The sequence below is a fragment of the Mixophyes fleayi genome, chromosome 4 (genome assembly GCF_038048845.1).
Source record: "Mixophyes fleayi isolate aMixFle1 chromosome 4, aMixFle1.hap1, whole genome shotgun sequence".
NCBI classification, from domain to species: domain Eukaryota; kingdom Metazoa; phylum Chordata; class Amphibia; order Anura; family Limnodynastidae; genus Mixophyes; species Mixophyes fleayi.
The window spans coordinates 58,755,466-58,773,819 of NC_134405.1; the positions used below are offsets into that span (position 1 = coordinate 58,755,466).

Below are 18,354 nucleotides of genomic sequence, written 5' to 3' on the forward strand. Positions count from 1 at the left end.
TGGGGTTTTACATTAATGAACATGCACTATATACTGCACATAACTACTCATTTGGGACATATTTAGATGACCAGTAACTTAGTTTGATTAGTAAAAGATATTTAAAAGCAGCCATACCACATAGAAGGTTTATTTTTCTTTAAATAGCAAGTTAAGTAACCTTTAAGTCTACATCTGGTCATTTTTCATAGCTGTCGTTCTGCAAGTCATAATCTCTTATTTAAAATCTGTCTGGAGGTTGCAAAATATGTATGCCAGTTACACAGGCTGACAGCTCTCAGCATTGTATGTGGAAGTTGAGATGGGAAGAGAAACGGAAGGATTTATATTACAGATAGCATACAGAGCTCAGAGGGCGTTCCAAAGCCTCTCTGCTCACTACATCATGTTCCATGGGACTGTGGTTGCCATGGTAGTCCATGACACTGTACAGAATTAATCATTAATAGCAGCATGAAGAAACGAACTAAGAAAAATTTTACCAACACCAACCTTCTTATAGCCTGCCACAGTGATTTATGTTAAAAAAAACACACATCCCTTTTGTTCCTGATTATCCAACATTTGCAAATAAATATCTAAATAGAAGTTTCAGAATTGTTGAGCGAGATATTTTCTTATAGAAAAAAAATTGCTGTAGATAATTATTATAAAAATATACCTTGGATGTCACAGGATGTGGATACATTTTTCTTCTCACACTGGATAAATTCCTATTTCACAAAGAGATATTGTCAATATAAAAAAAAGTTAATATCCCAATCCAATGTGGGTTACAATCAGTCACCTATTCTCCCATAATGGCTTCACAATGGAATATGATAAACAATGAGGGCATGTTTTTTAATAAAATATAAACTATATAACTCATACTTGCCAACATTTAATATTTTTGTTCCGGGAGCTGCCAGTAGGAGGTGGGCGTGTAGGTGGCGGGGACCCGTAAATCACGTAATTTTAGCCCCGCCGCGTAACGTAATGACGCGAATTGCGTCATTTTACAGTGGGGTGAATCGCGGCGTTTGAACCGTATTCTGCCCTAGGCAAGTGGGCAGATCAGGGAGATTGCCCACTCTCTCGGGAGTCCGATAGACTCTCGTGAAATGCGGGAGTCTCCCGGACGTTCCGGGAGAGTTGGCAAGTATGATATAACTATTATAGAAAAAAAACAGAAGTTTAATTGAATTCTCTAAACAGAGCTGGAAAAAATTATTAGAATTGGATTGGTTGTTGATAGTTACAGCATTTTTACACCAGTTTTGATCTAATACAATATATTAATAAAAACAAGAGCGCAGGAAAAAGTGCTATAACTAAAAACAACAAGGTTGTAACTGTATTTAGTGCAGGATAGAATCTTTACAAGCTGGGACTGTGTCTGGATATTAGGACACTTATGCACGATGTAAGTAACTACTAAACCCAAATGTCATATGTTCTCTTGTTTTTCTATACCTCTGATCTGTGGAGCACCAGGAATCAGGAAGGAGGTGTGGCCACACCACCAGGGGAGTGGCTAGTGGTTTTGAAGAGTAAGGCTGCCCCTTACTTCCCTCCCATCCAAGCATCTATTGATTGCAGTGTGCACCAGTGGCAGGTGTGCACGGGCCCCATTCCCCAATGCTCAGCTGCTGTGCAGAGCATCACTGTACAGGAAATAGCTCCCAACTTTCCCACTTGCAGGACACAGCTGTCCCGATTGGGAGGGTGGGACAGAGATCTCAAATTGGGTCTGCTCTGTCTAAAACGGATGGCCTGGATGGGTTGTAAATAGGGAGTCCGAAAGGCCACTCCTATTACAGTCTTTGGCCACTGGTTTGCTGATGTATATGGGTGATGTTTCATTAGCACAAACATTGTGTCAGACCCAAAACACACACATATATATATATATATATATATATATATATATAGAGAGAGAGAGAGAGAGAGAGAGAGAGAGAGAGAGAGAGAGATATCTAGCTTATGGATACATATTTGTAAAAATAATATATAATGGGTTATTGAATATTTAAAGAAAAATGAAAGTGAAAAAAACACTATTTGTATTTATCTATATTTTACCCTTACGTTATAACTCTTACCTTTCTCTTGATGTTCACATACACATATATATGTAATAGTGTGAGGCAGGCAATGAGAACATTGGTCAGTAAGTCCAAGATGTCTTCCAATTCCCATAAATTATTATTTTGAATACAGTCCTTGTTTGGACCAGGAATGAGGCTGAAAAACCAAATTGATTAACAGTTAATTAACTGATAGGTCCTGTTATCGGTATGTACTGCTTGCAAACTGGGATTTGTAGTTCATCAGCAGTATGTGAAAGTTGTATTCCCATGAATGTATTAGAAAACAATCATTTTGTCTAATATTCATGAATATTTTGAGAGCAATGCCTGAAAGAAGCATTATCCTTTCACCAAAATCTATGATACAGCTTTACCAGAGACAGAATTACTATAGTGGCCGGGGGTGCAGCTGCTGTAGGGAACAGAATTTAAAACAATATATTTATTATGTTTTACTTGTTCTATTTAGGTATAGGGTTAGTATATAAATTTCTCTCATGAAACATATTCTGTAAGAAGCACTTAGTGGCTGCTGCAATAATAAATAATAAGAGGGAGCCTTTAGGTAGTAAAGATGGGAAGGAGCCAGGGCCATCTTTTCCATTGGGCACGATGGGCACCTGCCCGGGGGCCCCACGGGTAAGGGGGCCCCATAGGCACGGCTCTTAATGAGAATAAATAATCCTGCAAAAGAAAAAAACCTGCAAAAAAAACTTACAAGGGTCACTGAGCAAGTACATCTATCTATCTCTATATATCTATATCTGTATCTGTATACATCTATATATCTATATCTATATCTAGAGGTACCGGTGCACTGCTTTGCCCGGGGGCCCATAATGTTCTTAAGATGGCCCTGGAAGGAGCGATAGCAACCACTGTTGTATCCAAGGATCTGGGGATCTAGCTGTGATCACTGGGTATTACGAGGCCTCAGAGCAGGCAGGAGGGTGACAGGAAAGGAATACGTAAAGTGAGGTATGAGAAGGGCAGACAATACGGAATGTTGGGTGTCAAGGAGAAAGACTCCTGTAAATTCTATCATTGGAAAGGGGGGATTAAATTAAATTCATACTTTAATCCCCTTTAAATTACAGTAACATTGGGAAAATACAGACAGCTATAAGCAAATGCTTTGGGCAACAAAGTCATGTTATATAAACAGCAGTTTGTATGTTATCTACTAATGCTTTTATAGTCTCTAAATATTAAAATATAGTTACCTGGTCAGAAGCAATCCTAGATTATGTGGTTCCTCCAGTCTCAACCCTAAAATCCTCCTATGTCCACATAGAACAGGTTAATAACAGAAGAATTAAATACTGAATACGTGCTTGTAAAGCTCAGTAATTCTATGTCTTGTCTGTAAGCTTCCAGGACACAGAATGCTGCTGCTGTCAGAACATTCAGACTAAGGAGACATATGATGTCATAATTGCTCTGTGACACAATGAAACAAATGAAAGTTCCGCACATGTAGTAACTGCAGCTTCTGGGTAACTTTAAAGGAAATGTGTATACCTTCTATATGGCCCATTCCCCCAATACTCTACTCAAGTTATTCCTATTGTAGTTCCTACTGTAGCTCATCTGAATCAGGACACTTAAGGTCATCCCCCCACATCTGGAATATAAATACTTTCTACGCAAATATAAAACTTACATTTTATTCCAATAATCACTGGCTTCATTTTACCATCACTTATTGGGATTTATATTTGATTTTTATTTGTTTTGTACTTTGAAGTTGTACTGCTTATTGTATCTGTTTTTAGCACATGCCCCCCCCAACTTTCCATGCCATGCCTCTATACCAACCAGATCACCATCAATCCACCATGTTCACATCCAGCAATTGCTAGAATCAAATTAATCCAGCATAGACCACAGCAAATGGGAAATAAGTAATAGGACCACTGACCAGTTGGAGGAAATGTCTTGTGTTGGAAGACAGATGTATGCAGCACAGTGGCCTAGTGGTTACCACTTCTGCCTCACAGCAATGGGGTCATGAGTTCGATTTCCGACCATGGCCTTATCTGTGTGGAGTTTGTATGTTCTCTCTATGTTTGTGTGGGTTTCCTCCGGGTGCTCCTGTTTCCTCCCACACTCCAAAAACATACTGGTAGGTTAAATTGCTGCTTTTAAAATTGACCCTAGTCTGTGTGTGTGTATGTGTGTGTGTGTGTGTTTGTTTGAGAATTTAGACTGTAAGCTCCAATGGAGCAGGGACTGGTGGGAATACATTCTCTGTACAGTGCTGTGGAATTAGTGGCGCTATATAAATAACTGATAATAATAATAATAATAATAATAATAATGTTTTGTCTACTGAAAGATTCCCCTTTACCACATGCATGAAATAGTCTAAAATAATAACTTTCACATGTGCAACTAATAATAATAATAATAAATATCCATTGGCAAAGTTATCTCATCATGACAAACATGTTACTGCAGTCTGCCACTTCTCCATTGATTACAGCTACATTCACTAGAAGCAGTCACCTTGCACATTAAAATGAAGAGCTCCCTGACTGATCAGTAATGTTACAAGCACAATATAGGGGGCAGAGTCTTTGCCAAGCTAGGATAATGGGAAATACAGTAATAGTATATGGGAATGAAGGTGATATATTAACTTCTATATAGAAAATGAGTTGCTCAACCCCATAGCATAAATGAGTTATGAAGCACGGAACGACAGTGTATATAACAGGTTATAGAGGTGGACCTATCATAGCTGACATTTATTGTTGTTCCTTACCTCTGATTGCTGAAGGCCGCAGGGGTTAAATTGGCTGCTCATTACAGGGCTGTCATTTCTTTACTAAACTAAGCCTGTGATATGTAGTGACTACAGCAAAAATGTATAAAGTGGAGCTAACTCACTGTATAGTTAGAACACAGTTACTTCTGCTACAACTGTATCATGGTTGGTCTCTGTACAGCATATAGATGAAGTACATTATTCGGGGAAGGCCCGGTGATGGCAGTCCACCCTACAGAGGCCGCTGCTCTGTTATTCTGAGAATTTGCAGGGACAGCACATGCCAGTGAGGTACCAAATGGAGCGTCACCGTGTATGCACCAGCCCCTGCACATGCTCAGAAGATCAGTAAGGATGTCCCAGGAGGATGGACTGATATTGCTTAGCCACACTCACGTCTGGGCCCTGTTACATCAGCACCCCCTGTATGGCAGTAGTTCCACCACTGCGTCCCATGCAGCTTGGGTGGGTCGGGATTGTGCCTCTTCCAAGGTATAGTAAATAATTATTCTGACAAGTGTTTTTAGTACCACTGGCTGTAACTGGGAATGGAGCAGGAAACAAGAGTGCAGGCAAATAAGGTAAAAAATGACCCTTACTTGCTGATTGTTTATTTTTCATCCACTGTTAAATATATTAAATATAGATTGTTGATGGACCAACCTCTTTCATTTTGTTTATTGATCTAAACCGGCTAATTGAATAACAAATGCAATATATGAGTGCAAAATTTGTACTGAACCACATCAACTAATTAACAATTATTTTTTTATCATGCAGGCAGGATAACCAGTATTAGTACACAAGTCCTGTTGCTTGTTTGTTACATCATTTTACTATGTCATTATTTTTGTAATTCTATGTCCTTGTGTCCTTTTGCTTATCTGTAAGTTTACATTACTAGTAAAATGTTAACTACTTATTGACCAAAAAGTACTTGCCCCTTAATTACATAAACAATTATTAGATATTGAAAGTGTTTCTTTTCACCAGGAATATTGTTTCTAAATGTTAGGACAGCCTAGCAAATGTGTTTCCGTCAAGACTAGACTTATTGATCTATATTGTAGATGTATCTCCCAACCATCCCGATCAGGAAAGCTTTGTCCCAATCAGTAGGAAGGTTGGGGGAGATTCTATCCACTGCTGCTGTATATGGCAGAACAGGTGTGCACGGGGTTTGCAGTGTGAAGGGGAGAACAGAACAGGGAGAATTCTGGTGCACAAATCTGGCATGGCCACACCCCCAGTGTGCTGTAGCCACGCCCCCTGATCACTGTCACTGGGACAAACGTTGATTTGTGACCACATGCATTCTGTGTGACATTCATGAGTATGCAGCATAAAATGCCTAAATGTCATAGGGGATGAGTGACATTATTTTGGTGGGCTGGAACTGGGAAAAATTTTGTTTCTGTCGGACTGGTTTTTATGTTTTATGTATCTTTCTTTTTTCTAAACCCCCTTTTTTTAATTTTTATATTTTCAGGGTCTAGTTCTGCATTTATGTCCTACTTCATCTGTATAACAATAGATGACTTGTAATGGTAGCTGATATGACAGCTAGTGATAGGTCACTATTATAAGTGATCTATTAAAGCAGAAATGCAGAGAAGGGTTTCATAGACTCCCCCAGCCTAATCATGGCCAACCTAGGGCTGCAGGAAGTCATTGTGATGGTAACATTTACATATCAAGTTTTACTTGCAGCCCCCAGACCATCCTCTGCATTGAGCTACTTGGCAGTCAATGTGAAAGCTATGTATATAGTGTGTGCTGAGAGCTGGATAAAGCAGTTCATGGTCACATCTCTGGTAACAGAGGCTCTCAGTGACAGCTTGGTTCCAGCCATGGAAGTGCTGCTACTCTGCCTCCATTTTTACATACCTTTTATAAATGGCAGCTCAATTTTTATTTTTATTTTTATATTTATTTTTACATTTATCTTTATTTTAATATTATTGTTAAACTATATTCAAATCCTTATCATTGCTAATTGAACATATGTTTTAGTTAATGTGAGATGGTGTATATATATAGATGTTAGGTATATAACAATTGTGTTGTGATAGATCATGGCATCAACTGAGATGTCAGAAGGGTTAAATTGTATTATTTGAGGGTGGCTGCATTGGACCAATAGAAACAGTGTAATGTGTATTTAAGACGTTTAAGACGTTTATACCTGCAATCACTCACTCTTGACAAAGTTCCGGATCGAAACGAATCGCGTTGAGGAGTTTGTGCAGGTGTACTGACCATAACCTAAGTGTAAGTACTGATGTACTTTGTAATGGCACAATAAAGTTTTATGATATTAATTACTTCCTCTGGCCTCCTTTTGGGTTTGCCCCACGGACCATAGCATTTTCATCGGGGAATAAGATCCCGGCTGGCGGCACATATCGAGCGGTATATTCTTCCATTGGGGACACAATCCATACTACACAGCGTCATCCTGAATATATGTTAGTTCCAACGATTCCGAAGAACAGATTTCGATATTGAACTTCTGTCGGAAAATCAGTTTCAAGATGTTTACGGTATATATGAGTGACTCACATTGGCAAGAATATTGAGATCATCAATCCCCATTTTGGAGGAGTATATGTGTATATATATATATATATATATATATATATATATATATATATATATATCTAATATATAAATGTCTAGTGGCGTGTGTTAGTCTGTCTGTCTGTGTGTGGAAAAAATAAAACCGAGCTGCAGCGCCACCTGCTGGGCGGAGTTATACACTGACCTACTAAATTCTTAGTGTGTGTGTAAAAAAAAATTCAGAAAGGGCTGAAATTTGGTATACTAAGATGTTTTCAATTTGTTAATTTAATTTGTTAATTGTTAAAAGTGTTTATAAAGATTTTAAAAATATATATATATATTTCTTGAAGGAGAAGTGACAGTTGGGAGTGGTTGGTGGTTGCGGGGGGTGACAGTGGGGAGTGGTTGGTGGTTGCCGGGGGTGACAGTGGGGAGTGGTTGGTGGTTGAGGCCTGGGCTATGGCCCAAATGCATGACAAGAACCTTTTTAACACCTTAAGTAGCTTGATTTGACTAGAATGCATGAGTATCATGCACGGGTTAACTTGTATATATATATATATATATATATATATATATATATATATATATATGTACATTTACAAAGTTCTTTTAACATTACTGTGAATGCTATTTACAAAGTTTATCCTTTGCATGTGTTGCTGCATGTAAAGCATATTATTACTCATATATATTATTTTGTGTGCACGATTGCATACAACATCATTATTACATTTTTGTTTTATCATTATTACATTTATTTTGTTTTAATTTTAATTTGTTTATTATTTATGATTGTGTATATGTTGTTGTCCATGGCCTGGTACTGAGCGCTGTAGGATTGAATTATTTAGATGCCTGGACAAAAGACCAAAAAATCCACTTCTTATGTGTGAATTTTTTTTTACCCAAATCCTGACAACAGTTGTCTAGCCATTTGTAGTGTATGTAAAGCCACAGTCAGTCAAGGGAGGGACCTTAACCATCTAGGAACCTCATCCATGTTACGCGATTTGAAGCGAGTTCCTGGCAAGCTGTTGGGAAAAATAGAAACTTATGCTAAAAAAATAACAACAAGCAGTCCATCATCAGCTAGGTTCCTTCTCTCACCTACATCCCGATGCCTGCAATCTACACCCCCAACACCGTTCCTCATAAATATCCTCAGTTGCGATCAGAGTTAGTTCTGCATCCAAGATGCTAAGGCTAGATGACTCCTCCACTATCCTGGATTCCTCTGAAGAATTGTTGAGCATTAGTGCCACTGCTGCTGCTGCTGCTGCTGGGGGTGAATATTCCTCACAGAAGCAGACCAAGAAGAAGACTACTAGTAGTTTACAACAATTGACTGTTAAGCAATCCTTTGTAAGAGGAAGCAAGTATGAAAGCTGTCACGCAGTCGCAGAGCGGATCACAGACGCCAGGGCGACTATGCTCATATTAGATCTGCGTCCAATATCCACTATTAATGCAGCTGATTTTAGACAGTTATTTGAGGTCTTGTGCCCATGTTACCAAATTCCATCACGACACCATTTCAGTAGAAAAGCTATTCCTCACCTCTACCAGAAGGTTCGTAAAAATGTAATTATTGGGCTACAAAATGCCATTCTACCCACTGTACACTTAACCACAGATATGTGGACAAGTGAAACTGTTCAAACTAAAGATTATATGGTTGTGACAGCCCACTGGGTTGGTCATTCGCCTTTACCCGCAGGAACAGCAGCAGCATGTACTCAAGTACGTCACATTTGTCAGAGGCAGGCTACTCTGTGTACCACCGGCTACACTAAGAGGCATACAGCTGACAATCTGTTACAAAAACTAAGGGATGTCATTGCAACATGGCTTATCCCGCTTGGACTCTCCTCGGGATATGTCATTTCTGATAACACAACCAATATTGTGAGAGCATTACAGCTGGATGAATTCCATCACATTCCCCGTTTTGCTTACACAATCAACTTTGTGGTGCAGAGCTTTTTAAAAAATGACAGGGACGTGCAGGAGATTCTGTCTGTGGCCCATAAAATTTATGGAAATTTCCGGTATTCGGCAACAGCATGTAGGAGATTGCAGCATCTGCAAGAGCAATCTAATTTGCCCTGCCACCAACTGAAGCAAGAAGTGGTGACAAGGTGGAATTCGACCCTGTATATGCTTCTGCGGATGAAGGAACAGCGAAAAGCCATCCACGCTTACTCCACAAGCCATGACATTGGGAAAGGAGGGGGATGTATTTTAGTTAAGCGCAGTTGAGAATATTTTCTGTGTTGTGCAAGGTGCTGAAACCATTCGAAGTAGTCACCTGTGAAGTGAGTTCAGACACTGCTAGCTTGAGTCAAGTGATTACCTTAATTAGACTTTTGGAAAAGCAGCTTGAGAAACTGAAGAAGGAGATTAAACAAAGCAATTACGCTAAGTATGTTGGACTTGTAGATCAAGTACTTTATTCGCCAGGATCCAAGAGTGACCAAAATCTTGAAATCGGATCACTACATTTTGACGACTATGCTTGATCCTCGGTTTAAGAGCTATATCTTCTCTTTGTTTCCAACTGACCCAGATCTGAAGAGATGCAAGGAGCTCCTGGTGAGCAAGATGACAGTTCAAGTGTTACATGCCAAGACGGCGTCTCCTCCTTCACTTTCTCACTCAACTGTTGCTAGGAAAAACTTAGTTTTCCCAAGAGACCCAGGGATGATGCAGATGACTCTGCACCAAATTTTGACATTTGGTCTGGTCTAAAAGAATTGACCAAAAAACGTAACACCTCTGTCGTAACTCCACCTGATCCTACTATCAGCATCCAAATGATGGTGGAGGATTATTTTCAATGAGCATAGAAACAAACACATCAGACAGTTCCTTTACAAACTGGGTGGAAAAAAAGGAATTTGGAGACGCATGGACCAACTCGCTTTGCACTGCCTAAAATGGCCACCCTCCAATGTGTACTTGGAAAGAGTTTTCAGCACAGGTGGAAACCTTGTCAGTGATTGGCGTAGGAGGCTACTTCCTCAAAATGTGGAAAAGATGATGTTCATAAAAATGAACTTCAAGTTCCATGAGGAAGGCCTTTCCTGCCAATTACATCAAAATACTGAGACTTCTGTAATGGTGGATTCTAGCGGTGATGAATCAATAATGTGTGAGGATGATGTACACACTGATCAGGGTGAGGATGAGGCTGAGGATGATGATGACAACAACATCTTGCCACAGTAGAGTTCATTAACAGCACTGTTACCTTAGGTGCCTTAAGGCCATTGTTACCTTGTTTTGTGGGGGCCCAAACAAACCAAGCACTTCGAGGAGTGGCACTATTGTGGCTGAAGTGCTTGGTTTGTTAAAGTGTGCATGTCCTTTTTAAGATCCAACATAACGGTGGGTGGGAGGGCCCAAGGACAATTCCATCTTGCACCACTTTTCTTTTCTGCCACTGCTGTGTGCCAATGTGTCCTAGATGTGCTAGGAACTGCCGTGTGTTCGGGACCCTGCAGGTTATGTGTTTCATTAAATACTTAACCTGCGGGGTCCCTACATTGCTGCTTTAAATTAACATTTATGTAGGTTGCACTGTTAAGTGAGGTGCAAGTCAGCTGCCAGATAGCTGTGTCTTTGGAATTACTTGCTGTTAGCATGCTCGAGCCATCGGAAATCTGCAGCTTCGCTTTTTAGGTAAGTCTGTTTATATTCAGGTCATTTATTTATTTATTTTCAAATCAAATTTTCTTTGTAGGGATCCTACTTGTCAGGGTTGTGGTACTCAGAAAAACGTACCCTACCTGTCAGAACAATGTAATTTCAAAGTCCACATATAAGTGATCCATATATAAGGAAGTCACCTACTGACAGAAAAGTTAATTGCATCTAACTCCTCAGAATCACTGAAAGAAAGCATATTACAAGGTTGCTGCAAATACGCAAATAATTTGCAGACCACAAGTTGCTTTCTACAAGTTCATCTAGAGTAAATGCGTCATGAGTGTGCAGTAACTAAATGATGCAGTAATGTATAAGTCAAAAATGCTGTAATTGTTTTAGCTGCAGTTATGGCTGGGAGTCTGTTTGGTTAAATCAGATTTGCACATATAGAGACTGCAATTTTCACCCTTTCTGATTTCTAATATTTCTTGAGTTCCATCATGATGTGGGCTGTGGTTTTGCAAGTTTGGAGCAGGTGAAGAGGGTTTCTATATAAAAAAAAATACTGGATGTGGTCTTTTTTAACTAAAATATATCTGTTTTTTAAATGGTCAATTACGGAAAAGTATCTTTAATCTCTTTATGACTTCCACATATTAGATCCACATTCAGCGTCATGCAGAGCACCCTCCTGCTGCTGGTTTTGGGCTATAACTCACAGTCACTGGTCATGGTGGGAAGCATGGGATCTAATGAGGGCAGTTTTTGCCTGTTAATGCCTCATTGTACAGTGATCATTTGATGAAGCAGTGTTTTGCTGGCACTTGTCATGTGTGGCTGATGCCACTCATTGCTTTTTCCTCTCACAGAAAGCATTTTTCTTGTGCCAAGATGCTGCTATCACTATCCTGGGATGTCCATAGTAAATAGAGACCCCCATCGAACGCTATAACCGGTGATAGTATTTACCAGCACAGGAGCTTAGTGATTAGGGAGAACTCCCATTATTAATGAAGAAAGAGATTTTCTCCTTCCCTTAAACAGGCACATCTATTACAGTTTTATTGGGAGTACACCGTCAATTTGTAACCATAGAAATTAATAGTAATGCATTTTAGTATGTAATAAAACAATACAAATATACAGTACACTATGTAGGACAGGTTTATGACAGCATTTCAGATATGATTTTTTTTTTAAAATAAATTCATTATTTAGTATAACTTTACAATTTGATTTAGGGTAAGTTTAGGGCACAGTTTTAGGATAAGCTTACAACACATTTTAAGGATACCTATTTAGAGTGCATTTAGGATACATTTAGCAAAATATCACAGTTTATTCTGCAATATAATTTTGTTAATCATTCTTTCATATACAGAATTTATTCATTACAATGTAATACCAACCAATTATTACACAAAACAATTTATAATTCAGAAGCCAAGACAGTAGAAGTTCACCAATTTACAGTAAAGAAGTGTTGGGATCTGTCATTAAACATCAGCCAATTACTTGTCTAAAAATATATAAATGTATATATTCCACACGATTCTGTTCCACAGTTTTAATGTGCAATGTCCTCCTGCAGGTGATTGTAATTTCGACAGACTATACAACATTAGGCCACTAATAGATCATTTAAAGCTAATGTTTTCTAACATTCCCAAACCAGAAAATATATATGCTCTAGTGAGTCCCTGTGTTTTAGAGTACACTTAAATATTGTCAGTACATTGGCATCAAGAAAGCCAGGTGTGGCATTAAGACATACCAGCTCTGTGAAAGGTATACACATAGATTGAGATTTTATGAGGAGAAAGATAATAAGCTGAACACAAGTTCCAACATTGTATGAACACTTCTATGCCCAATGTACAAAGACCACTTGTACATTAACAATTCTATACCACTCACTTATGAAATGCCTGTACACCTATTTATAATAGTCATATTTATAACACAATCAGGGGTTAAAATATATTAAATATTGATAGTGAGTAATTTCTAATCTCACTGTGGCAGGTGACAGAAGGGTTACTTCAGCTTTTCTGACACATAAACTGACCATTTGCCATGGCCAAGCCTTTTGTTTTTGATTATGTCCTATCTGAAAAGGGATCATTTACATCTTAGAGAGGTCTGCTGTCCAGTCCATGATCTACACAGGTAAGAACAGCTTGTCACCTATGTGTATGGTCCAGCTCCCCCCAGATGCAAGGAGATCTAAGCCCATATACCAAAATATTTCATATACCTAAATATGCAACACAGAAATCTTGTTTGTGATCCATATTTGCAGCTATATCTAGGTATATTTATCATTAGTGTGACATATGTCAAACTTAAAAACTAACTCCTTAGAGAAGTTACTATAACACAATACCATCACCAATACTATTCTTAATATTTTCTTATTTCTAATGTATCTGTGGGTAAAACGGCTAATTGGAGATAAAATCATATTTCTATGATGTATGGGCCAGAGAATATTTTATTTTTGAGAATTCACCACTGAATTGCGTGTGCAGGGCAAGTCATAAAAGGCTGTTGTAAAATCCCTTTAGTATACACACAGTCCTCTACTAATTATCTTACAGGAAAAGAGGGCTGGAGTTGCAGCAGCAAGTTTAAAAAGTTACTGTATGCAATAAAAAATCGTCATATTCCTGGATGCCAACCATGTTGGGGAGTAGATCCATGTTTCTCTGTCCTTCTTGGATCACTGATGTAAGATTAGATTGACACAAAAGGGTGTTCCTTACACAAATTACAATTGTATTTATCCTGGCCCAATATGGATTATGGCATGAAATCAGGTGGCAAAGTGGACATAAGCACCACATTTTATCATTTTGAATAAGTAGCTGCAGTTTTGCAAGGGTTTTCCATATCGCCACTTCTAAATTTTCATATATATGTAAATAGTGGGTTAGTTACTATGGATTGTAAGCTTGCTGGTGCTATTTAAATAAATGTTGATGATGATTGATGATGATAGTGGTGATGGTTTTATTCACATGCTGTTGTTGTCTTGACAAAGGTCCAAGCAAGGACTGAAACACTGACAAGATTATGTGTGACTGAATATAGACTGTGAACCATTATGGGCCTGAGTCATTAAGGAAAGGAAAGCAAAAAAAAAGGAGTAAATGGTCTCCAGGACAAACCATGTTACAATGCAAGGGGTGCAAATTAGTTTATTACTTTGCACATAAGGAAAATACTGGCTGTTTTTTCATGTAGCACACAAATACTTGATAGCTTTATTTTTACACTGTAAAATGCACATTGTGGAAGTTCTTAGTGTTTACCATAATACCTTACATAAAAACCAATAAAGACACGGACACCAGATTAACGTTGGAATAAAATATTATTTATTAAATGACTAATTTTAAACTAAAGGGGCTGAAAGGCGGACGAGAGCAGGGCAGTCAGCAAACACAAAACCAATAACGGTGGAAAGGTCAGACCATTGCACCACCAACCCAGGATAATACCTTATCTATTGGCCAGTGCGAAATATCTGTCCAACGGCAAGACTACACTACCCTTTTAACCACCAGTAAAACCTTAAACATACTGGCCCAGAGTCCCATTCGCTGGACCCAATCCACGTGATGACAACACAATCCGAAGAGGGAGTAGTGACCTATGACAAGATAACCCAAGCACCATATGCAAACCCGGTGGGAAAAAGCCCTTCACGCACCCGCAAATAGCGGCCAGCAGCTAGCCCCTGGGTCTACCACCTGAGAAAAGAAAGCGAAGAAAAAGGAGAAACTGCATAAAAAGGAAGCAAACAAAATGGTTAAACATCAGGTCTAATGTATCTCTTATAACAACTGGATTTCCATCTACCCAATGCCTGTATAGCTGAACTTGAAGCTCCATCTAATGCTGCCGCTGTCGCTGCGCCAATGCGAAAGGAATGTGTACCGAATTCAGAGGAAGGTAAACCCAAACCCTCCAAAGCTTTGCACATAATGGCATGGAATTGAAACTTGGTAACCGGGGAACTGTCCATGTGAACTAACCAAGCTTCCGCTTGCTGCGGGCGTGACTCCGATAACTCGTGGCAAAGCCTGACCGGACAAATAACCCTGTCCACCTGCCTTGCTAACGTTAACCAGTGACCAACTCCCAATTGATCTGTTTTAGACCGGGCAATCCTAATTGGAATAGTATCTGAATTTAAAATGACATTTTTAATTAAATTGGCCGACCCTAACTGATTCTTGGACTGCGCAACCAACTCCCCTACTCTCAAAGCCCCATGAAAAGCCATGGAAAAAGCTGCGCTGAAAAGGGAAGTCTCAAAAACATCCACCGTTATCTCTGGCAAAACTCACAACAACCGGGCCAACAACAATGCATCTATGGGACGCCTGTGATCTCTTGGTACGGGGTGTAACCTAGCCCAACCTTTAAGGGCTTTCTTGACCAGAAAAGATTTTGTGGGATCAGTTAGCCCCTGAACCCTAGCCATAGAGGATATACCTGCTATCGTGGATGACATGGACGCTTTACTAAGCCCATCCTGATAGCATCCAAACATAAACTCCTCTATGTCCAAACCATTGCCTGATAACTTCTTGCCAGAAGATGTCAAATAACTCTCCCAGCGCTTCCACGCCAACCGATAAGCCTTCAATGTAGAGGGAGCTATGGCCGCTTCAGCCAAAAACCTTAAGCCGGACCGACCATCTGCCAAATATAAGATGGACATGCTATACCTACGGGATTAGACCCTGGAGCCAGTAATCTAAACCGTCCCCAATCAAAGCGAGAAAAAGCATCAGCAATACAATTCTCTACCCCCGGGACATATTTGGCACGAAAATTTATGTCATGATCCAAGCAACGAAGCACCAGTACCCGCAATAAGTTCACCGCTGGTCTGGACGATGCACTCTGGCGATTAATTGCCTGAACCACTCCCAAATTGTTGCACCAAAAGGACACATTATGACCCCTAAGCTGAGGAGCCCACAACTCCAAGGCCACAATAATGAGAAACAACTCCAAAATTAGCAAATTTTTTATCAAATCTCCTTCGGCCCATTCCCATGGCCAAGGAGATGCGCACCACTCACCCTGAAAGTATGCTCCAAAACCCTTAGACCCCGCTGCGTCTGTGAACAATTTTAAATCCCTCGTGGAAATAGGGGGGGAAGGCCAAATTCTAATACCGTTAAATCTCCCCAGGAAAGATGTCCTCACCATCAAGTCCTGCCTAATCTCCTTTTGTAGTTTAATGAGAGCATGGGGCCTGTTCCTACCTGCTGTGGCAAGCTGCAGCTTCCTGCAAAAGATCCTACCCATCAGAATAACCCTGCATGCAAAATTAAACAGTCCTAAGAGCGCCTGAACTTGTTTCAATTTAAGGGTGGAAACAGACAAAGCCTCGGAAATCATCACCCCCAGTTTTTTAATTTTATCTGCTGGCAAAACCGACAGCATCCCGCCACCGTGTCTATCTCTATCCCTAGGAAGGACAAACATGTAGTCGGATCTTCCGTCTAGTCTCGCGCTACCGGGACCCCCATGATAGAGAAAAGAGCCTGCGCGGAAAACAAAGTGTCCGAACACGATGAGGACTCAGCCGGGCCCACAAACAAAAAATCATTGAGGTAATGCGCAATGCCGTCGTGTCTTGTCCCTGTTTGAATCGCCCAGTGAAGGAAGGAACTAAATGACTCAAAGTAAGCACATGACAGAGAACAACCCATGGGCAGACATCTATCTTTGAAATATTCTCCTTTTATTTGAAACCCCATGTACTTGAAAGAAACGGGGTGTAGGGAAAGTAATCTAAAAGCGGATTCGATATCTAATTTCGCCATGAGGGCGCCCGCGCCAAAATGCCTAACCAACCCCAGAGCCTCTTCAAAGGACTTATAGACCACCGAGCTGATGTCCTGATCAATCTCGTCATTGACTGAACCTCCCACTGGGTGTGACAAATGTTGAATTAAGCGGAACTTACCGGGGGCCTTTTTTGGAACTATCCCTGCCGGGGAGATAACTAGATCCGACATGGGGGGGAGCTGAAGGGGCCGATCATGCGCCCCAGGCCGATCTCCCCGCGAATCTTCTCGTCAAGAACTTCCAGGTAAATATAAGCTGACTTCAGATTTCTAGCGGCCCTCGCGTTAATCGCTGACCCAATCAGCAGCCGGAAGCCGTGACGAAAACCTTCGCTGTGAAATGCAGCCTGTTCGGCATTCGGGTATAGTCTGAGCCATCGCTCTAGAACTTCATTGCGAATAGGGGAAGGAGCTTTAACCTACATTACCGTCGCTTCCGCGGCCTCTGCCGAGACCAGGGCCACTCCTCGGATACTCTTTGGCAGAATGTGGTCCGCGGCAATACGTGCAATTATGTCAATAGCGACACGCTTCCCCCCTCCCACACGCGGAGTTGTTAAACGCGAAGCATCTGTTTTTATTAAACTGGGGACCCCCACGTCTCCCCCCTTGTAGAAACCGATTCCCTTGCGTCCCTGCGCCGAGAACTAAACTAGCCCGATTCAGTTGCATCCAAATTTCTATGTCTTTAACCCCTAAAGGCATGTTAACCTGACCATCAACTCTCTCCCGGAACAACTCGTCATATTTGAGCCAAGTCCCCGGGCGGTCATTACTAAACATCTCGTATATGAGGTGCAAATATTTCCAAACTTCCTCATACGCCTCTGGTCTAGTGTCAATGTAGCATGCAGCGAAGGAACAATACCCGGCCACCCACTTAGGGAAGGTTTTATATGCATCTTCACCTATGCCGCCTTTAGCGCAGGCTGCATCCAACTCTTTCTTTGCTGTTTTCGTGATTTCAAACATGCTCACAAACCATCCTTTCTTAATCCTATCCCTAATGCAGACCCTTATACCTGCAAGCAGGGCAGTGTTTTCGCACTGAACCATGGGGGCCTTAGATGCTGCCAACTTTGCTGACGCTCCCCTCCTATCACCCTGAGATCTAACTTTACTTAAATGCGTGTTGAGTATTTTGACCCTCCCCCGAAGAAGAGGGAGAATCCTCGTCAGTGGAAGACATTGGCGGACTATGTGTACGATGGTGTGACATACCAACATCCAACAACTCACCGCCAGCGGTCTGCTCTGTCTGCTGCCCTGATCCAGCTGTTCCGGAAGGTCCTGGTGCCGCTGCCGCCTCCGTGATGTCTGACTGCTGCGGTTCTGGTTCCCTGACCACTCCGACAGGAACCACTGCGGGCGACTCCTGACTCTCAGCCGGGACCTCTGTCCGGCCCTCTGCCCCGGGCCCCCTCAT

At 40.7% G+C, this 18,354-nt stretch overlaps 1 protein-coding gene across 1 annotated transcript in view; it reads right to left on the minus strand.

Annotated features, from left to right (window-relative positions):
• Window positions 1-18,354, minus strand: part of LOC142149560 (uncharacterized) — a 36,616-nt gene extending 18,262 nt beyond the window's left edge. The window contains exons 1-4 of the mRNA XM_075204888.1: window positions 18,168-18,354; window positions 15,411-15,765; window positions 2,085-2,226; window positions 662-713 (exon numbers count right to left, since the gene is read on the minus strand). Coding sequence (XP_075060989.1) covers window positions 662-713; window positions 2,085-2,226; window positions 15,411-15,765; window positions 18,168-18,354 — 736 coding nt within the window. The remainder of the gene's footprint in view (window positions 1-661; window positions 714-2,084; window positions 2,227-15,410; window positions 15,766-18,167) is intronic.